This window comes from Gavia stellata, chromosome 16 (assembly GCF_030936135.1).
Source record: "Gavia stellata isolate bGavSte3 chromosome 16, bGavSte3.hap2, whole genome shotgun sequence".
In the NCBI taxonomy this organism is placed as follows: Eukaryota; Metazoa; Chordata; class Aves; order Gaviiformes; family Gaviidae; genus Gavia; species Gavia stellata.
In genome coordinates this window covers 1,895,408-1,915,855 of record NC_082609.1, presented here as the reverse complement: position 1 = coordinate 1,915,855, position 20,448 = coordinate 1,895,408, and the positions used below count along the sequence as shown (strand labels likewise).

Here is a 20,448-nt window from a genome sequence, read left to right as displayed (position 1 = left end):
TTCTTGGAGTGAGGGGCCCAAAACTGAACACAGCATTCGAGGTGCGGCCTCACCAGCGCCGAGTACAGGGGCACGATCCCCTCCCTGCTCCCGCTGGCCACACCATTTCTGATACAGGCCAGGATGCCGTTGGCCTTCTTGGCCACCTGGGCACACTGCCGGCTCATATTCAGCCGGCTCCCGTCAAGTCACCACAGCAGGCTCAGCCAGCGCCAGCTCTTAGCTCCAAACTGGCCAAGGCCAACTGGAACCAACCACGATGGTGTTAATCTGGTTTGTCATCTGAAGCTGCAAGTCAAAGGCAGCATCTTCATTTATGCTTTGGGACTGGCCCAGAGTCAGCCCTTGGAGATTCCAGTATGTTGAGGACAATCTTCAGACATTTAAGTTACTAAAATAAAATTTTAAAAAATCAAAGCATGTGCATTTTTCAGAGACTTATTAACTGGCCAGACTTGGGAAGATTTTCAGAGGGAGCAACGAAAAGCACAACCCTGATGCAAATTCATGCAAAACAAAATTTAGTTCCCTTCTTCAAAGCGTGGGAAAAAAAGTTGTTCAGTGAGAGGTCAGAAGTATTGAAGATAGGCAAGACATCATTTCTCTCCCTAAGCTTGTTCTTGGAAAAACAGGATTCATTTTGTCCACATCATCCCAAAATTCTGGGCAAAGCAGACAACCAGAATGCAAATTCTCAGACGAAAAACACTGGCAAAGTCAGAACGAGGAGATGAGCGTGTTACAATTGGAAGTACCGAACCCCTGGTAGCACGTATAGCTCCCGTCATTCATCCTTCAGCTTCGAGCCCGGACTGAAGGCCGAGAGGCTGCGCCTGGGCCGAGGGCAGGTACGCTCGCAGGGCTGCCCCCCACCTGGGCTGCCCCGGCAGGGGAGCTCAGCAGCCCGAGCCCCGGCCCCGCTCAGCCCGCACGCTAAAGTTCCTTTCTCTGGATGCTTGGATGTGGTTTCCAGTTTCCGTAGCTCGCCCTGACCGCGCACGCAGCCAGCGGGACCCCCGGCAGCTGGAGTAGCCCCCTTAGTATGAATCTGGCCCTTGGCATTGTTGGACTTGCCCCTTTGCACTAAATAAGGCCAAACAAGAGACAGTGTCAGAGCATACAAAAACCCTCTCAGGCAAATTCATAAATAAATACCTTTGCATATTCTCTCAGCATTTGCAAATGGCTGGAAAATCTTAGGCGATTCCCTCACACGCACACCTAAAAATACTTTTCTTTCTGTCACCTCCCCTATGTATTCAAGCTGGATTTCTATTTTCTAAATACACACTCAAATTGGTTTTCAACTCCATATTTTCTCGTTAATTTTCACACTTAACTGCATACTGTTTGGAGATGCTTCTGCTTTTTAAATACACGACTTCAAGAATATTTTGCAGAAGACTGAACACTCTAGAGTTAAGTTCGGAATTCTTTAGAAGACACTTCTTCATTGAAATACATTCAGTTTCTACCTGAGACTGCTTCGTTCTTGACATTAAATGCTGCTAAGGAGACCTTGCTTTCTGAGAGAAGAATCCTATTAACAGGTCTCTGCACACCAGGAAAAGAAGGGTCTGGGCAATTACTGCCCCAGTGATTTTTGCAGGAAATAATTATGTAGCTCAGGTCTTTCAATTAATAGGAAGATTAAAAACCCTCCTGCTGCAGACAGCATAAATAAGCCACACTGTTACACATCACAACTGTTTTACTGCTGCAGTTCCCCACATTCTAAACGATGAAAGAGTGCTTTTGACCACTGAAGGAGTACCAGGTTAGTAGAGTCGGTTTTGAAAACGCCTCTGCTCTCGCAGCAGCGGCAGGAGGAGCAGCAGCAGGAGCAGGAGGAGCAGCAGGAGCAGCAGGAGCAGCAGCAGGAGCAGCAGCAGCAGCGTGCCCTCCCGGCCCGGCCCCGCGGGGCAGCCCACCCCCGAAGCCCCCTCCCACCCGTGACTGCCTCCCGCGGGCGCCGGGGCTGCGCTGCAGCGGCCACGCGAGCGCCTCGTGGTAATTCGCGTACCGCGGTGCGGGAAAGCGCCGCTCTGTCCGGTTCCCAAAGCCCCCGGGGGGGTCGCTGAACTTTGCGGCAGCCCCCGCTCCGCGCCACTCCCACCCCCCTTCCCAAAGGCGAATCGCCCCCGGGTGGGTGCGCAGGGGCGCAGTAATTAGAAGCAATCAGCGTAACTGATACAGCGTGGATCATCGCCGCCAGCGCTCCGCACGCCAGGCTGCGGCTTCCCCCGCCCGCTGCGCAGGGCCAAAGCCGCCCCCGAGCACCCCCCGCCCCGGCTCACCTGGACCCCGGCGGGCAGCGCTGCCCGCACCGGCGGCAGGAGGCGGCTCCGGGCTCGGGCTGACCGCCGGAGCTGCTGGCGGCCGGGGAAGGCAGCGGGCAGGGCCCTGCCCAGGGGGAGGCAACGGAGGTGGGGTCAGGGTAACGAGCGCGGGGGAGAGGCGCTTCCCGGGGCAGGAGGCAGCGCGGCCGGGTTCCCCGCCAGCCGGGCTCCGCGCGGCGCCGGGCAGAGCCACAGCACCGGTGGGTTGGAACAGACCCTGAAGGTCGTCGGGTCCAACCGCAAACCTAACTCACAGCTGCGCGCCAGCAGCGTATCGCCTATCACGCGCGAGACTGGGGAAGAGTATCACTCTGGTATTTATTTTCCCACAGTCTGAAGAAGCTAAATTACAGTTTAGCGTTTTCCTCACTAAGGGTCACATTAGGACTTGCATCTTACCCCTATCTGACAGTAGTGTAAAACAAACAAGGCCCCAACAAAACGTAAAACAGTTTCCCCATTCCTACCTTACAACCGCAACTGAACCCTATGGCGGAGATGCTGCAAGAATGCCCAGAACGGCTATTTTATTTAGGAGCAATAAAAACATTCCTGAAAAAATGAAAAAATCCCATCTGGTATACAGCAGTTTACCTGCCCTGTACGCTGTCTCAGGCGAGGTTTGAGGTAACAGCAGCAGGCTCTCCATTCTTCACTCTTCAGGGCTTGCTTTGCTCTCCAGCTTGTACATGAGAGCTTGCCAGGCTGGGAAATACACCAGGAAAGCTGGAAGTGGTAATAGCAAGCTTAGGAAATTCAGCTTTCCACACCAGCACACCAAGGCAAGAGGAAGAATATCCAATATAAGACCCCAGTTTCCTAGTTTTTAATGCAGTTTGTTTCAAATATTTTCCTTCTCCCTTCTGAAAAAAGGGGAGGGAGGTAACTCCTGCAATCCTGCCTGCACATTTCTGAAAAGGAAAAGGAAAAAAAACCAAACAAAAAACCTAACTAAGTTCTACCTACTCATTTATGGTTTTTCACTGAATCTAGGTATCTACAGTATCTAAAAATCTACCTGACTATAGTATTGCATAACATCACATTATACCTAAATTAAGCTAACTACAAGATGCTCTCAAAAGCAGCAGGTCACTGTCCCCACCCTCCTTCCTTAACAAAAAGCACATCCCTTCCTGCCCCGCAACTTTATAGTGAGCGTGCAGCTGGGGAATGAGGGATCCAGCCCACAGACCAGGTGAAAACTATTCCACCAACACGAGGGAAAAGGCCAGAAGGCAAGGAGGAAGAGGCAGCCCTCATCCTGATAGCAGTAGCCCTCAGAGGGGATTAAACGTATTCTGAAACTTGACCTTAAAGCCCCGTTTTATGGATGCACCTCCATAGCACCTCCCTGTAACAGAAATAGCACGTGCAAGCAAATGACAGCTCTGTTCATTGACTTCAGAAGTTTTATTTCAATGAAAATTTAGCTGTATTAAAGGACTATCTCATCCAGGTTCCACGTGGGCAGACAGATTGTAAGTGTGCACAAAACTGTCCCTATAACAGCTTTTCAAAGACCTACATTAAGTAAGTCAATGTCACAGATTTCACTCTCTGCAGATAGCGCATACCAAAACCTTAACTCTTCTGTTTTCGCTGTACGCCTATTAGATGCTATGAAGCCTAGAAATAAGGTAAACAGTGGTGTCCCTCTCTTGAAGGGCCCCTCCAGGAACCTCTCTTGGCTACCTTTGGTAGCTGGTTTCTGCAGCCGTTGTTTCTTTTCAGAGAAAAAGCTCTCTTTATTTCTTTAAAAAATATCTGATTACAACAAGGAGAAACGTACTAGTTTTCCATGTGATATTTGCTTAGCTGGTAAAAGTGTGAGTGCCATACTTTAGCACTGAATATCTACGTTCTTCCCCAACCATCACATGTGTGGTAAGTAAAGTGTGAATGAGTTGTAAACCAAACTCTTGATACAGAAGAGCTCTAAGAAAGCACTCCAGAAGCATGTACCCTCCCGTCAGTGAAACTGAAGAGGTTTGAGAAAGATACCACACCAATATCCAAATGGCCACCGGCAGCCTAGCAGCAAAGAAAAAAAGGGGCTCATTCTCACGGGCTCATTCTCAGCGGCCGAGTGAGTGAGGCTCTCAGGCTGCTCTTTGCTAATAACTTTTTTTCACAACAGGCTAAAGCAAAACCTTTCTCACACTGCTGCCTGTTAAGCCACTAAACTCATGTACTAAATGAACCAACTAACTGATTACTCTGTCAAGAACATTTATTAATTCTAGTTGTACAAAGTGTCCCCAAGGTCACTTGTCCTCAGTGTTGTTCCATGGTCAGTTTACAGCAATGCCACGTAAGATGACAGGAAGGCAACATGCCCAAAGGAACGGCAGCAGGAGCTCTGAAGTGTACCACGATTCCAGCGTGGCACCACCTTCCTATCCATCCTCTAAGAAGCCATCACGTTTATCTTTATCGCTGTATCTTTGTGCAGCGAACTCCATACTCAGACCAAGCCATTTCATCTATCAGCTAATGCTTTGTAACACTTGAAAGAGTTACTTATTTTTCTTGACATATAAATAGTACAATAAACCAGAGATGAGTTTCACTTTTGGTCAGAATATCCTAATCCAATACAGAATGTACAAGATATTAAAATGTTTAGTAAAATGATACTTCCATAAATCTAGAATTTATTTTCATAAATCTAGAAACTCTGCATAGAAGAACTAAACTGGCTATTGGATCAACTATAGATGGATCTTTTAGCAACAAAGAATAGATACCTATTGTGAACAACGGAAGTGCAGCAATTATATACACTAACTTCAGGCACCATTATAATATAATTTTTGTAAAGTGGGAATCCAGTACTTTAGACATGGACGCCTTAGTGAAGCACTCAGAGGCAGAGCCAATGTGGTTTTTTCTTTTTGGTTGACTCACTGCTGTGCCCTTGACAGGAGAATAAAACATGTTATTATTATGCCACTGGATAAATCCATAGCATACGCCTGGTCCCCTTAGCTCTACAAGGATACAGTAGAAGGCAGTCTTTTTAGCTAAGGCAGAAAGAGGTCACAGGTGGCAATTACGAAAACAAAGGGGTGGGTGGCCTGCCTTGCCCCAGCCCCCTGAGCCAGCCAGCCACTGCCTTTGCCACAGCCGACACCACGACACAGGGCGCAGTTCAAAGTCCAGGTGTCTTCAGGTACAGAGAAAGCAGGAGGGGTATTTCTCTTCTGAGCGCTCCTTGCTGCCAGGTACACCGCAAAGCTCATCTTCTTCCCCTTCTCACCTTCCTCACTGGAGTCAACCACCAGGGAATGATCTTACCTCATCCTGATGCTTTCAGGACCTCGGTGGGCATGTAAACAAAGAAAGAGGCCCTCTTGGGCATATCCTCCTCATGCAGTTTTTTCCCTTGCCTGAGGAACTGAGACAATTATAATTTGTAAATTTTGCATTATTTTAGGTTCCAAAACCTGATTACTGTGGAAAAACCACAGTCTTTCACCATCTCTCAAAGTACATCATCACTGCTGCTGGCTTCTTATCTACCTATTACAGCAACATCCTGCAGACACCAACCAATACTTGAGATGCAGTCACGATCGTGGCTGTGTGCCTAGGTCTGTATGTCTATTTATTTCAGGTACTTACAAAACTATCATTATCCTAGTGCTCGAATGGTTCATAATGTTTAATACGCACATCCTCAGAGCACCCCTATAAGGTAAGGGACATACCAGTGTACTCTGCCGACTCCGACCAGCTTCCATTGTTCACCCATTACATTTTCAACCAAATCTTCATGCTGCCCCTGATGCAAACAGCAGCAATGCTCTCTTATAATTTCCTTTAAATCCCTAAAACTCCACTCTTCTATGATGCCAATAAATACAAGATAACTGTTTGTATGCTAAGTTCCTTCTCTTGTCCTATATTTAGATTACAAACTCTCTGGGCAGTTTAGTCCATATTTATGTAGCACATGGGAAAATGGACTCACGGTTCATTAGGGAAATTTCTAGGTTCTATAAATAATGATAATAAAGTGACGGTAAATTAAAACATAAAGAAAACAAGTGATACATGCAAAGCTGCATAGTAGGAGAAGTAGTCTGTAAGAAATAAAGGAATTCATAAACTCTCCCTCAGCACCACAGCTTATGTCTATGCCTAGGACGTTTCAGTTCTTTTCCAAGATCTTCACGATGGCTGACCTTTCAGCTAGGAAAATAAGTCTTCTATGGGACAATTACAAATATGATAAAGAATGGGAAAAATCTCATCCACTGTGTCTGTGAAAAACAGCTCAAATGGCAGCTGTGACTACACAGACTATGGAGACTGCTGTAACGATCAGGTACAAGGCGGCAGTTAGGAACAGAGAGGCAAATGGAGCCCAGTCTTCTGGCTATCATCAGTTTAAGGGATTGCTGATGTTATCACCAAGGAGATAAAAATGGGCTGACTTGAGCATAGGCTGCTATCATCAGTGATAAAAAAGAATCTGTTTTACACCGTAGTCGTAAAATCAGTGGTACGTAGTTTTTTTAGCTCTGATTCCGCCTTGTCAAACAATGACATACGTATATATGCATTGGTTCTTTAAAATAATTTCTTTCATCCTTTTGGTTTATGGCAGGAATAAGCTATTAGAAGTAACAGGAAACATTTCTTCTTTTTGAATTGTTAGATATCGCTACAGCTCACATCTGTATAGCAGACACGTAACTCAGCTGTTACTCTGCATGGGCAGTTAGCTAAGTTTCTGCAACATTATTAATGGACCCTGCAGAGAGCACCTGATACTTCTTGTATTTCAAAGTCCACTGAATCAGCTCAGTGAGCCAAAATGAAAACACTTTGTTTATGGGGGCATAACAGCTATACCTGTGATTAATGCTTTTGCTCCCTTGTGGAAACGAACAAACGTCATTATCTACCTACAGGGCAAAGCTGCACATTCTTCAGCTCTGTTTTACAGGAATTTAAAAATTATTATTAGTTTGTGGTAGTACAGACTGGGTACTCACTCAGTGTTGCCCAGGGAAAAAAAGGAAAATATAGTTTCTGCTGCAACACTCTAAAGAGTAATAATAGAATAAATAATTAAGATACATAAAACATGAGACTATCAAACAATCTAATAATGGTCTGGATTTTAAAGAGATATGATGAAACTCATCTCCTTGGACATTGTGTTTTACTAAACAGGTCTTTAACATCTTAAATGCTTGGGCACATGTATTTGCAACTACCTACAAGTGTAGGTATGCCCGAATCTTCATTCAAATATAGCTGCAATTTATAACTCTTCAGCAAATGTGTCCAAGCGCTGAGAAACCTGAAGTCCAGTAGAAAGTCACAGTTTGGATGATAAACTGGCTTTGGCAGCGAGTGTGGCTTACAGGGCTCTCCCCTTCCCCCTTCATTCCCTCCCCCAGCTCCTGACTCCCCTGCAAGTCGCTAGGCTTCAGTTCTGCACGTAGGGATTGTTGTGACTGTGCCAGATCAGTAATCTGCTCAGAGGAACTGGGTTTCAGAGGAAAAAATCAACGGCAACATAAACTCCAGTTTTCTCCCTCTTTATTATAGGCTACTGCAGAGCAAAGGAAGTCTAGTTTATTAGAAGCTGCTCAAGAACTGTCTAAAGTTATAAATACAGTCATGGGAAGACTCTAAGGCTTCAGTAACGTTAAGAATCCCTGCATTCCTATAGCCAGTCTCAGAGCATTTCAGCTCCTATTCATGCACTGAAAATGATCACATTTTCCAAAGGGTCGAGCAGTCAACACGCCAGAGTCAAATCAACTGACCTGTTAAACATTTCCACAGGTCTAGACCAACCAGTTACTAAAAATGTGAGAACTTAGCCCTAAGATCCTTTGAAAGCCTCCACAGCATCTAACCCAGTCAGGCACTGGGATGAAGGAAAATAAACAAGATCTAACCTTCTTCTACCTCAAAGCATCACAGGATGCTAAGCAGCATTATGCTTGACCACGAGATGAGAAGCAGTTGTGTTGATGGCCCTCCAGCCATCACTACAGCAGCTCCCAGCCTTGGCCAACAGAGCACGAGGCAGTTTGCTTTAGGTTTCTCCCTGTCCTTACACTCAGTGAAGGTGCCTGATACATCGGTTCAGGTTGGATATATTTGGACTTTGACTTCTCTGCTTAGATTTCCAGCAAGAGAGCTAATAAATGTGGAAGAGTTTTACGATTAGGCCACTAGACTATGCAAAAGAGCAGAATGTATCTGGTCAGGGCTAGGTTTAAATCTACAGTTAAAAATCTCCATGTCCTTTCACCTGTTTCATGAACTTTTCAGTCTACTGAAGTAAAATTTTCAAAAGCTACATGTTTAAGAATACCCTCTTCAATGCAGTGTATATATAAAAATATGTAAGATTACTTTGGCACTCACCATACAGAATAATAGTTAAGGATTTGCTATGCCTTTAGTATCCAGAAGTACCACTCATGTCCTGTTGAGCCCTGAATTATTCAAGATAGGCTTAATTGTTCTCAGCTTGTCCAGTGATCTCAGGGAGGTAAAGCAAACATTCACGTTTTGTTGGATTATTTTCCTATCATTTCAGCTCCCTGACTGGACCCACCACAAGATCTGATAACACCAAAAATCAGTGTAAAGGAGAGAGCAGGAATGCACGTTTGGTTTGTGGAAGAGGGTAGGGTTAAAGGGCAGCTTAAATTGTCATGGAACAGCAGAAACTGTAGTTACATTTGTTTGAAACTAATGTAAAGTGGGACTAATTCAAAGCCCCAAGGGAGGGAGCAGATGAGCTTGTTTGGTGCAAGCACACCTGACTGAAGGATATATTTTTAAGATGAATCAAAGTACAGATCACCTTATTCAAAACAGTTTAAACATAGCTGACCTTAGAAGTGACAGTGTCCCCCTCTTACCATAATCAAATCAGCTTTAAGAATTCTAGCAGAAAAGGTTATATTTTTTCATATTATAGATTGTTATCTGAATTAACCTTCCACTCCAAATCAAAGAATGCCAGACTGACATTTTTGTAAGTTAATTAAACACCCTCTGAACAAGCAATCCTTACTCAGAAGCCTTAAGATGTGGAAGTTAGATTATGGGTGACATTCCACTAAATTATTGATAACATAGCTCTAATTAAAAACAACTGCCATTCACGAAAACAGATTTTTTCCCTGTATTTTCCTAATTAAAACTAAACCCCATCCCTTTAGTCATGTTCAGCTACAAGAGTTTCTGAATATTTCTGATGCAATCAGTATTACTCCATTTGGAGTCTTTTGGAGCACAGTCCATAGATGACTGATACTGACTGAAAAAGCACTCTGCTTTTTGGATGCCTTACCTCAGACTGGAGGTAAATATGTGCTGTCTGCTGGAATGAAAATGAATCTGATGGTACTATCATGACAGTTACCTCTCTCTCCAGTGGATATTACTGTCTACAGCGAAGTGAAATGTGAGAAATAATTAACAGAAAATGAAAAACAGTTTCTTTCTTTCTTTTTAGCTTATTATTGCAAAGAGCAAGAATATTTAGCTTTATAGCTATTTCTGCAAATAAACATGGATTTAGTTAGACTCGCCAATACTAACTCGTCTCCCCAGCTCCCTCTGGAGGCTGGCACTCCCTCTCGTTTTGTAATTTACCATGTGAAAAAGGTTAACTCCAGGAAGAGGAGTTTGTTTATAATATGCTTTCATGGGCAGAGGCTCTAGCCTAAATGCAAACAAGCATGTGCTTTCATTAGCCAGCTGCAGATCCTCCTCTTTGGTTTCTAATCAGAAAGAAACCTCCCTCCCAGTCCGCAGCTGCAACATATATAAGGGATCGGGCTCAGGTACTCTTTTTTTCCTTGAATATCTGGGGGAGGTGGTTTTTTTGGCTGCAACCCTGAAGAGCATGGAGAGTACTTGGCGAATTTGTGTTTGTTTCTATTGCTGTCTTCATTGGCTTTCTTCTAGCATCCAGTGTTCCCCCCACTCCAGGGGTCGTGTAGTCTCTGACAAGACCTCTGGGCTATTGGTAGCTCCTGAGGACACTGCTAGCGAGCTAAATCCATTGCTGTGGCTGCCAAAAGGTGTGAGACGTGGATATGCCCTCCTGCCTCCCCTTCTCAAGGTGCTGTCTGACCGGGGACACCAGAACTGGGAAAGTGGGGCCCCCAGGCTACAGCCAGACTCCAGAGCCCTGCGGTACATGAAGAGGCTGTATAAGACATCTGCTACCAAGGAGGGAATACCAAAGGCTAACAAAAGCCACCTCTATAACACTGTCCGACTTTTCACTCCATGTTCTGAATGCAAGCACCGCCACAGGGACCTAATGAAAGGTAGGTGTGGGATGACCTCAGTTGCAAAGGTTAAATGGGGGTTTTCCATGTGTTCTGTGCTTGCGGCATAATATAAAGATATCTTATTTCTTTAGAGTTGTTGCTATTTTAATCCTGACGGTTCTTCTCTGAAAGCGGGGGAGTTTTTTGTAACCTACCTCTCCTTGAATGGCATTAGACATAGACTTCCCCACAGTTTGGGAAATGCCACACAAATAGTATTATGTTTGAGATCATACTGATGTTTCAGGCTGACTCATTATGAGTTAGAGAAAACCCTACAATCAGTTCTAAGTAAAGTAAGAAAAGTGGAAAAAATGGTTAGGCATAATGGGCATCACATTTCCTTCTACTGCCTATCTCGGTTCTGCTTTTTTTCAAGGCCATAAAAACAGAGCACTGTAATGAGACTTGTAACAAACCGCCAGAATCCCATTGCAAGGTGACTTTCCTCCTTGCCTTGTATGTTTGCTAGTGAAGAATCACGTCCCAAATGCGTGAATATCCTGAAGGGAAGAGTAAAACTACTTGTTAATCCGGCTCAGGACTGAAAAACTAGGATGGCTAGGCACTTTGTAACTTTCCATGCTTTCACGGTTTTCTCAAATGTGGGCTGGTCACAGCAACAGCAGCTGGAAATCCGTGGCCTTTAATTGTACTTATGTGTCTGCTGACAAGTGATCTGAGTTCTCCTGACTTGGATTTGTTCACTTATGAGAGACAGATAACCTTAAACACAAACATCATACTTGTGCACAGGAACAGCACTTTGAGATTGAGGTTCAGTGAAGAAGCATTCACTATGGAAAAATAAAACTAAAAAGTTTGACTAAAATTTCCTGATATAGTATAATCTACTGATTCAGAAATATACTCACAATTAACAGTTAATCTCATGATTAGTTATTAATACATTTAGGATATATATAAATTAGCAGCCTGAATCTGAACCAACTTCCTACAATTATTGAGGCTATTCAAATTCAAGATTTTGGAAAAACTCATTACTATAGGAAATACAAGTTTATTAAGGTCTACAGAGCCCTCATCTGATTTCTTATTATTTGGCCTATGTAAGTTTGAAGAGATCACTTAATGCATTTGTGTGGTCAAAAATGAACAATTTCTAATTTACAGAAAAAAATACGGTAGTGAGTAGTGAAAAATCCAATATGTTAAATATATGCTAGGTCCGCATTGGAAAACAGGCCAGGAAATGGGTTCATCAATCTCAAAATAAGATGGAAATTGGAGCAAATGCAAAGAATGCCAGAAAAATTCTTAACATCAGGGAAAAAGATAAGAGTAGTGTATCTTACAGTAGGGGTGAATGAGACAAAAGGTGCATTCAGAATAACTTGGAAGCTCTAGTTCTGTTTCATTAAAGAAAAGCAAAGTGACATTTGTGAAAGAATGATAATTTTAAGTAGTGCTAATGAATAAATTTCTGCCTTGCTATTACTCAGACTTGCTGGCAGCTGCTGGTCAAGAGATTTAAATAGGAGAAAATATACGAGTAGGAAGAATAACGAGAGTTAATGCTAAAAAGCTCTGAAAGCATTTACTTTAAAACTTCAGCTATTTCATTTCATGGCTTGTATAATCTGGAGTGTCTAGTTCCTGCTTCCCCATATCAACACTGAAAAGACAACTGCTAACTTCCTCCTGTATTGTTTTTTTTTAAATGAAATGAATTCTAATACCTCTTAAAAGCTTGGGTTTTCTTGGTTTTGGTGTCTTGTCTTTACTTTTAAATCTTATGTCCCTGACCAAAGTAGAAATTCCATCTAACAAAAATAAGGGAGGGCATCTAAATTGGTTTCTTCTACTGCTGAATTATTTCTACTTATCTGCTACATGATAGTATTTATGTCTAGGTAGAAAATTAAGATGCACTAACTCTACAAGATTTTGTTTCCCTTCTCAGGAGACGTTCACTCGGTGGATTTACTCTTCAACCTGGATCGTGTTACTGCTTTAGAGCACTTACTCAAGTCTGTCTTGCTTTATTCCTTTGACACATCAGTTCCCATTTCTTCTTCCATTACATGCACGTGCCATTTATCTGTTAAGGAGCATGATTTTTCTAGCCAAGTATGTCCCAGCGTTTCACACTCTATAGCTTTTAGCCTGCACTTTGAAGTCAGAAAACGCAAGTGGGTTGAGATTGATGTGACTTCATTTCTCCAGCCTCTAATTGCTACTAACAGGAGGAATATTCATATGGCTGTGAACTTCACTTGTCTGATGGGTGATCCACAACAGAACACTAAACTGGAAAATCCCATTAATATGGCACTGGTTCCCCCTTCTCTGCTTCTTTATCTGAACGATACAAGTGAGCAAGCTTATCACAGGTGGAACTCACTCAGACACAGAAGGAAAAACCCAGTGCGGCCCAGGCAAAGGAACAGTCTGCTTGTTGATCCCATGGGTGACAAAGGAAAAGAGAACTCACAGGGTAAAAGGGCCTCTCGATGGCGAAGAGATGATAACCTGAAAGAAGCGCCAGCAACTCCACCTTATAATTTGAGCGAGTATTTTAAACAATTTCTGTTCCCTCAGAATGAGTGTGAGCTTCACAACTTCCGCCTAAGTTTTAGCCAGCTAAAATGGGACAAATGGATAATAGCACCACACAGGTACAGCCCTCAGTATTGCAAAGGCGACTGCCCACGGGCCGTTGGGCATCGTTATGGCTCTCCAGTACACACAATGGTACAGAACATAATATATGAGAAACTGGACTCATCTGTTCCAAAGCCCTCCTGTGTTCCGGCCGAATACAGCCCACTGAGCGTCCTAACCATTGAGCCCGATGGCTCCATCGTCTACAAGGAGTATGAAGACATGATAGCTACCAAGTGCACTTGTCGGTAGTGGGTTTTACTCCGGGTTTGGGTATTTTTGCATTCTCAAAGTATCTGTAGCTATAATTAACTGAATAGCATTTGTGTAATTCTAACAGCTATATAAAACCAGTTAGGATCTAGCATGGAGTTAGTAGAAGGTGTTTACACCATAGCACTTATTTTTGTAGCCATTCAGCCTTTCTAGAATGTGAAATTAAATGTAAATAATATCTTTTTATTGGAATAATTTTGCATTTAAAATGTGGAAAGGGTTTCAACTACCAGACATCTATTTTAAGCTGTTTTGTTACAGATTTAAAAAAAGAAATAAATGCCTATCATGCATACCACTTACATTCAGTGCCTCCTAGTCTTCCCCTACATAAAGAAATCTTTTGTGTGACATCTCCAGCAAGTCTCTAGGAAGAGAGGAAAGTCTTTAATGTTAAAATTACTTTCTCAGTTTTTCATTTTTTTTTCCCTACCATGTTTCCAGTACCCCAAGCAAGAAGACAACTCTTCCTTACAGTTCTGTAAAAAGTTACAAGGTTGTTTCTTGCTTTTCTTCTGTAGCACTCTTCAGGCTTTCTCAACAATAGGTAGTAAGAATTTAAGGACAGCTGTGTGGTAACTTGTGAAAACTTAAATCACTGAACTATTTGAGTAAGACCCAGCACCAGCTTACTGGTGAGCTGTTAAAAACAGAAAGGCTTGATCTAGTTCAAGAACAAAGCACAAGCTGTTCATGGGGTGAGGGCACAGGATTCTACATGTGGAACCACACTGCCACTTGCTTTTGAATTACAAAGAAATGGTCAATATTGTCAGCTTGGGGGGTGGGTGCTTTTAGAAGCCTATTAAATTGATTATTTAAATGCTGTTAAATTGGTTTAGTAGCCTGAAAATGTAGGGCCACAGCCTTGTTTCCTCTCACAATAAAATTGTAGGCTTTCAAACTGAATTTTTACTACAATTGATTTACTTTCTCCTAGACTTTTCTAGTTTTAAGAATTTTGTCAAAAATGCTGCTTTCGGGCTGGAAACCCAAGCTTTAGATGGGGCTCACACACAAAAATCCAGCTTTGGTAGGGTTTTTTTTTTTTTAATAAAAGGATGTGAAGCAGCACTGTCTTTTCAAAGCTTGTTAAGGATAACCTTTAAAATTATGACTTATGTTGACACATAAATGCCTTAACTTTCTACAGAAAGTGACCTAACCAGACCCTAACCTTAGATCCTGACCTGTGCCATTCCCCAGGGCTGGGCCTCGGAGTTCAGCCCGGCAGGGGACGGACTGAACCCCAGGGGACCGGGTGTGGTTTCACATGACGGTGACAGTGGCTCACCTCGTCACTGAGAGCTAGTTGACGTTGGTATGATATGTCTCTGAGTCTAAAGGACTCTGTGGAGGTGCAATGTGATCTGGCTAACAGTCATATCACTTCTATCAAAATGCAGTCCCTAACTGAAGATTGCATTAGCCTGGAACTGTTGAACTAAAAATAGTGCTCGCTTAGGCTCTAATTGAAGGTTTGTTTGAAATAAATACCACAAGCTCAAGGCTTTGAGTATCTTGATGTCAAACAAAAAAAAAAAATCCCAGCCCATGGTCAACACTACATTTACTTGGTTTAAATCAAATTGCATCACCGCCACTAATCCCTTGCAAACAGTGGGAATGCAGCTTCACTGAACCGCCAAGGAGGAAAATAAAGTTAATTCTGTCTCTGACACAAACAGAAATGCCTATTTCACAGAATCATTAAGACTGGAAAAGACCTGTAAGACCATCAAGTCCAACCACCACCCCAACCCCACCATGCCCACTAAACCATGTCCCACAGTGCCATGTCCACATGTTCCTTGAACACCTCCAGGGATGGTGACTCCACCACCTCCCTGGGCAGCCTCTGCCAGTGCTTCACCGCTCCCTCAGGAAAGACATTTTTCCTAATATCCAGCCTGAACCTCCCCTGGTGCGACTTAAGACAAACAATACTTAAGACAAAGTGCTGACATCAAGCGGAGGAAACTGCATTTTTGGGCCAGCTACAAGCAGCTTCCGAAAACCTAACCTTAGCAATGGATTAAAGGTTGAGGCCACGTTCTCCAGGGCGGATTTATGTTGCCGCACCGTTTTCAGCCTGCAGTGATACTCGTTCTAATAATAATTGTAATAGTCAAGACCTCTTGTTGTAGAGGTAGGAAACCATCATCGCTCCAAAAAGGAGGCCTCTTTTTTGATGAGGTTATGTTTGGTATTCATGAGAGGATTTTTAAGTGCGTGAGGTGTTTCTCCCCCTAAACAAAGGGGTACTGACTCGCCTTTAAACACACACACACACATCAACTCGGGGGAAATTTACAGGGATTAAATTATTACAGTTGCAGTAGATAAACTGTGAGTGTTCAGTGAGAGGAGCCGCAAAGCCCTGAGGGAGTGGCTGACGGAAGGGCCGCCGCCCGCCCCGGAAGCGGAAGCGGCATCTCCGATGCCGCTTCCGCTTCCGGGGCGGACGGCGGCCGCGGCCTCTGTGGGGAAGGTGACACCGCGGCGCTATGGGCCTTCACTTCGGTAACCTGGCGCGGGTTCGCCATGTCATCACCTACAGCCTCTCGCCCTTCGAGCAGCGCGCCTTCCCCAACGTCTTCTCGCACGGGCTGCCCAACGCCTGGCGGCGTTTCAGCTCCCAGGTCTTCAAGGTGGTGCCCCGTGAGTACGGTGGGAGCTGCCTCAGGCGCGGCCTGAGGGCCCGAGCCCCTCGGGTGTTTTTCCCCCCTCAGCGTCGGCATTTTGGGGATGGGGGAGGCCGGGGCAGGCGTCTGTGTACCGGTGGCCTTCTGTAACGCGCTCGCTTCTCACAGCGGTGGTTCAGGCCGCTCTGTGCTGTCCTTATCGCAGTGCGACTTGTGAGTGTCCCCTTTCCCTTCCAGCCTTTCTGGGAGCCTATCTCCTTTACTCCTGGGGGACGCAAGAGTTCGAGAGACTGAAGAGGAAGAACCCCGCTGACTATGAGAACGACCAGTAATCGAGTTAACGAGGAGATTGTTACCTCCCTGTATTATCAACTTGGTGTTGCTAAGCTTGTTCACATGACTAGAAGGGTATTAAGAGGGAGATAAGTCTTGTCTAATAAACTTTAACTTTGCCCCATGACTTTGTGTGAAATCTGTGTCTTGAGATGTTTAAGGTGAGTAGCACCAAATCTCTGTCTGGCTCACTCTGTACAGGGAGATAATCGGGCTAAAGTTCTGTATGCTCAGATGTTTTTATGTTAGAGCACTTCCAGCCTTTTTGAGTCTTGCTTCTTTGAAATGTTTCTCAGTATAACTAGTGTAGCAAGGGCTGCCTCCAGCTGGAGCTGGTTTGAAGTAACGGCTCACTGCTCCCTTTGCCTTTCCATCACTGGCCACTGCTTTTTCCTTTAACCTTGAGATCTGTGAAAAACAAATAGGCCACCTGATTTGGTATTGACCAAAATTGCATGAGCTGGCTGGTGGCTCAGGATTGACTGTGGACCTTGACCTCTGTCCAGAGGCTCTCCCTTCACAAGGAGCCCCGTGCAGAAAACAAGGGGAAACGGGTACAAGCTGCTCTGGGAGACGTTTCATTGCGCTGTAAGACAGGAAGTTTTTAGAGTGAGAACAGTCACTGGCTGGAAGAAGCTCCCCAGGGATGTGGTGGAGTCCCCACCTGGGGATTTCCAGGCTGTGACTGGAGAGGGTGCCTGATAACCTCATCAGAGCTCCCTTCCCACGGAAGGTTGGACCAGATGATCTGTCAAGGTCCCTTCCATCCTGGGCTGTTCTGTGATTCTAATTACCTAGTTAATTAATGTTAATTGGATGATTAACTGCTATTCTGATATCTGATTAGTATTAACAGGCTGGATTAGAAGCTTCTTGGAAACAACTAGGAGAAAGAAGACTGTTTAATACCTGAAGGTGATTTAAAAACAAATGCGAGTGGTAAAGTTGCTTAGCTATATGACAAAGAAATACACTCTGAGGCTCTAAGTATATAAACACGCTTCACTGTTCGAAGTCCAGAACATCTGGCTGGTTCCTTTGTCCTTTTTTTTCCTCTCAGTCCTCAGCTGCCTGTCTCAAGCTCATGCCCCATGCAAAGCAACACATTTACCTCCCCTGTTGTGATATTCCTGTAGCTGGTACCGAGAGTTTATCTTATCCGCAGTGTGAGAGTGACGTTTCCCTGTGTTAGTTTCTCGGTGTGCTCAGGGCTGGGCTGTCTGGAAGACAAAGTTGCCAGTCTCTCACTTCAAGAAGTTGGGGGTTATGCAATTTTTATAGCTGAATGCTTTTTTCTTTTGGGGCTCTTAACATAGGTTTAAAAAGCACACGAGACTAAGCTCAGTCTTAGGGCTGTTCCTGCTGCTCTTGTGTTACTCCAAATACAGTCTGAGGTTGGCATAAACGGGAGTAATACAAGTCAGCCAGTGCTGCAATTGTGCCAAAAATACTCTGTGCTTAAATTTAACTCTGCGTTTCGGTTAGTATTTTCTAGGCAGCTTAAGCAAGCAGGGAGCAATGAACTGGCTACTACGATTGGGAGAGCTGGCAAAGATGTCTAGAGGCAGACTTTGTTCAAAACTTTGCTTGTGTCCTACTTATTTAGCCTCCAAGAGCACCCACAGCAGCTGGTGGGTGGCCTAAATGATGGCATGTGTGAACTCTTATGTTGGTAGCTTCAGTAAATGCTTGTTTTTCAATGTGTTTCATCTTGGCAACTCTGCTGAAGGTGAACAGCTCATCTCGGTCTCACGAGGTCTCTGCCCCCATCCACAGACAGCTGAACTGTGTCAGAACCAGCTGCTAGACTACTGTGAACAGTGTGGCACCTTCACCTCAGCCAGTGACCCGTTACCCAAGGCACCACAGCCCAGCGAGGGCTTGGGCAGCGGCACAGCCCTGCCGCAATGCTGGCAACAGGCAGGCTGGGCCTTCTCACCCGGTGCTCCACTGCCGGCGCCTGTCGCAGCCCCGCCGAGCCGCCCTCCGCCTCCAGTGCCCGTGCGCTCAGCCAGACTGGGCAGAGAGCCAGACGCAGAACCTGTTGCCAGCAGGGATGGCTCCCACGGGACACGTGGCGTTCGGGAGTTCAGAATCTGAACAAGGTGTTTGAAAATTTCTCAGTCATCTAATTTCTGTTCTCCCTTTGCTAGATGTTAGAAGTAGCAATGTTTTGTGGCCTTTTTTTTTTTTTCTTGTTATAAGCTGCATCTTTGCTGTGGCGTTTTACTGGTGTGCTGGACTTGCGTACGTGGAAACAATTGGTTCAATTTTTTTTTTTTCCTTTTCCTCAGTTTCTGACACAGAGTAAATGGATTACTGCCTGAAAGGGATATGCTGACGCTATTAGGTAACCCAGAAGGACACACAACAATTTTGACATATCACAAAGTACTACTCTTACTTAGCCAAAAAAGCTGAGAAACGACGACTGACAGAGGGCACTGCTGTCGGCGTTGAAAGAGCTGTCATTTCAAGCCCTGTGCTCCGCAGATGGAGCCAAGACTACTGCTGCTGCCTCTTGTTTTCCTTTCTCCGTTCTATACTAGTGCTTAGTGGAAACAGCAGAAATTAGAACTCAGACAGGATGTGTGTAAAGACAGGACTTCATGGGGAAAACCAACTGAGAAATTCACAGCCAAATGTAAAAAAACTTTTAAGTTCAGCTGTTTGATGTGCCATGATTTACTGCCCCACTTCCCTCCCTTCATAAGACCCAGGAAGGTGAAATAATGAAGGGTTTTGACTCCTCCTCCCAGGGAAGCAAGGCAAACAGGGCAGAGGAAAGAGCATAAGAAGAACCAAGGAAAGGAACAGATTTTCCAACAGTGGTTGTGGACAATATGCTGGGACGGGTTTTTATTTAATCCCAGTGAAGTTTGGGCGAAGGGGTAATCATCTGTACATGGGAACCTGACAACATGGCATTATCTTAATCGAAGTAACTTGCCTTCCATGCTGGCACTTATGCCTCCATATTAAGCAATCACAGAAAACAGCAGCCTATTACATCCAGATTTGTATTTACAATTACCTAAAACATAGTTCACTATTTTATACAGTATCTTCCTGCTCGAAGTAACTTAAAACATAGCGTGCTCCAAAACCTACAAATACTTGACATGAATGAGTTGGTATTCTCTTTACGTTACTCTGCAACCTCAAAAATCTTGTACCTGACAGATGCGGCGTACGAGGGACAGATGTAGGAGCCAGATGCACAAGATACCACAGATGAGGGGAGGGGCGAATACCAGCAAGGTCATTTCCAGCCTGGTCATCTTAGACGTATGCTTCTCCCAACGTTTGTAAGCTGAGAGAAGATGAGAGGTAACTGATAGCTCTTCTTAAACACTCTTTTCTCTAGGCTGTTGCAATCTCATTTCACAATGGAAAAAATCAAGATTTCTCTTAATTACAAACTGCCCATCCACAGCAGTGGGAGCTGCTGGTGCCTTTTAGAAGACTAAACATGAGGCACAGGGTGAGGTACAGAGGCAGCAACTCGGCTCCAGAAAACCCATGCAGCAGCCCCTGCCACTTTTGGGATTAGCTATCTACAGATGATTATCTTTACACATTGGGATCCCTGGAAGAAGAGGTCTCTTATTTATCACACGTAACATACTTTTTACATTCCCAAACCCATCTGAGAAGTATTACATTTGCTTTTTGAGTACTGTGTGCGTGGAAAGGAAGGTTAAGTAACTTCCTCATGATTCTTTCATGTACCGAGAATGAGAAGTAGAACCAAAAGCATGATTCTCTGCTCCAAATAAGCTTGATAAGACAATACTTACCCCCAGCTGACAAACTCAAAGGTGCAGGCGCTGCGAGTGTCACAGAAGTTAAATAAGGTTATGGCTTTTGATCTTTACCATAATACTTTGGGCCAACCACCCT

General features: G+C 44.4%; 2 protein-coding genes across 2 annotated transcripts; both read left to right on the top strand.

The window, feature by feature from the left end:
- Positions 1-10,233: 10,233 nt before the first annotated feature.
- Positions 10,234-13,543, top strand: GDF9 (growth differentiation factor 9). The gene is made up of 2 exons (XM_009809517.2): positions 10,234-10,663; positions 12,591-13,543. The coding sequence occupies exons 1-2, from the start codon at positions 10,234-10,236 to the stop codon at positions 13,541-13,543; spliced, it is 1,383 nt and encodes a 460-aa protein (XP_009807819.1).
- A 2,476-nt stretch (positions 13,544-16,019) lies between these two features.
- Positions 16,020-16,672, top strand: LOC104260446 (cytochrome b-c1 complex subunit 8). The gene is made up of 2 exons (XM_059825477.1): positions 16,020-16,228; positions 16,450-16,672. The coding sequence occupies exons 1-2, from the start codon at positions 16,075-16,077 to the stop codon at positions 16,542-16,544; spliced, it is 249 nt and encodes an 82-aa protein (XP_059681460.1). The 5' UTR covers positions 16,020-16,074; the 3' UTR covers positions 16,545-16,672.
- The last annotated feature ends 3,776 nt before the right edge of the window (positions 16,673-20,448 follow it).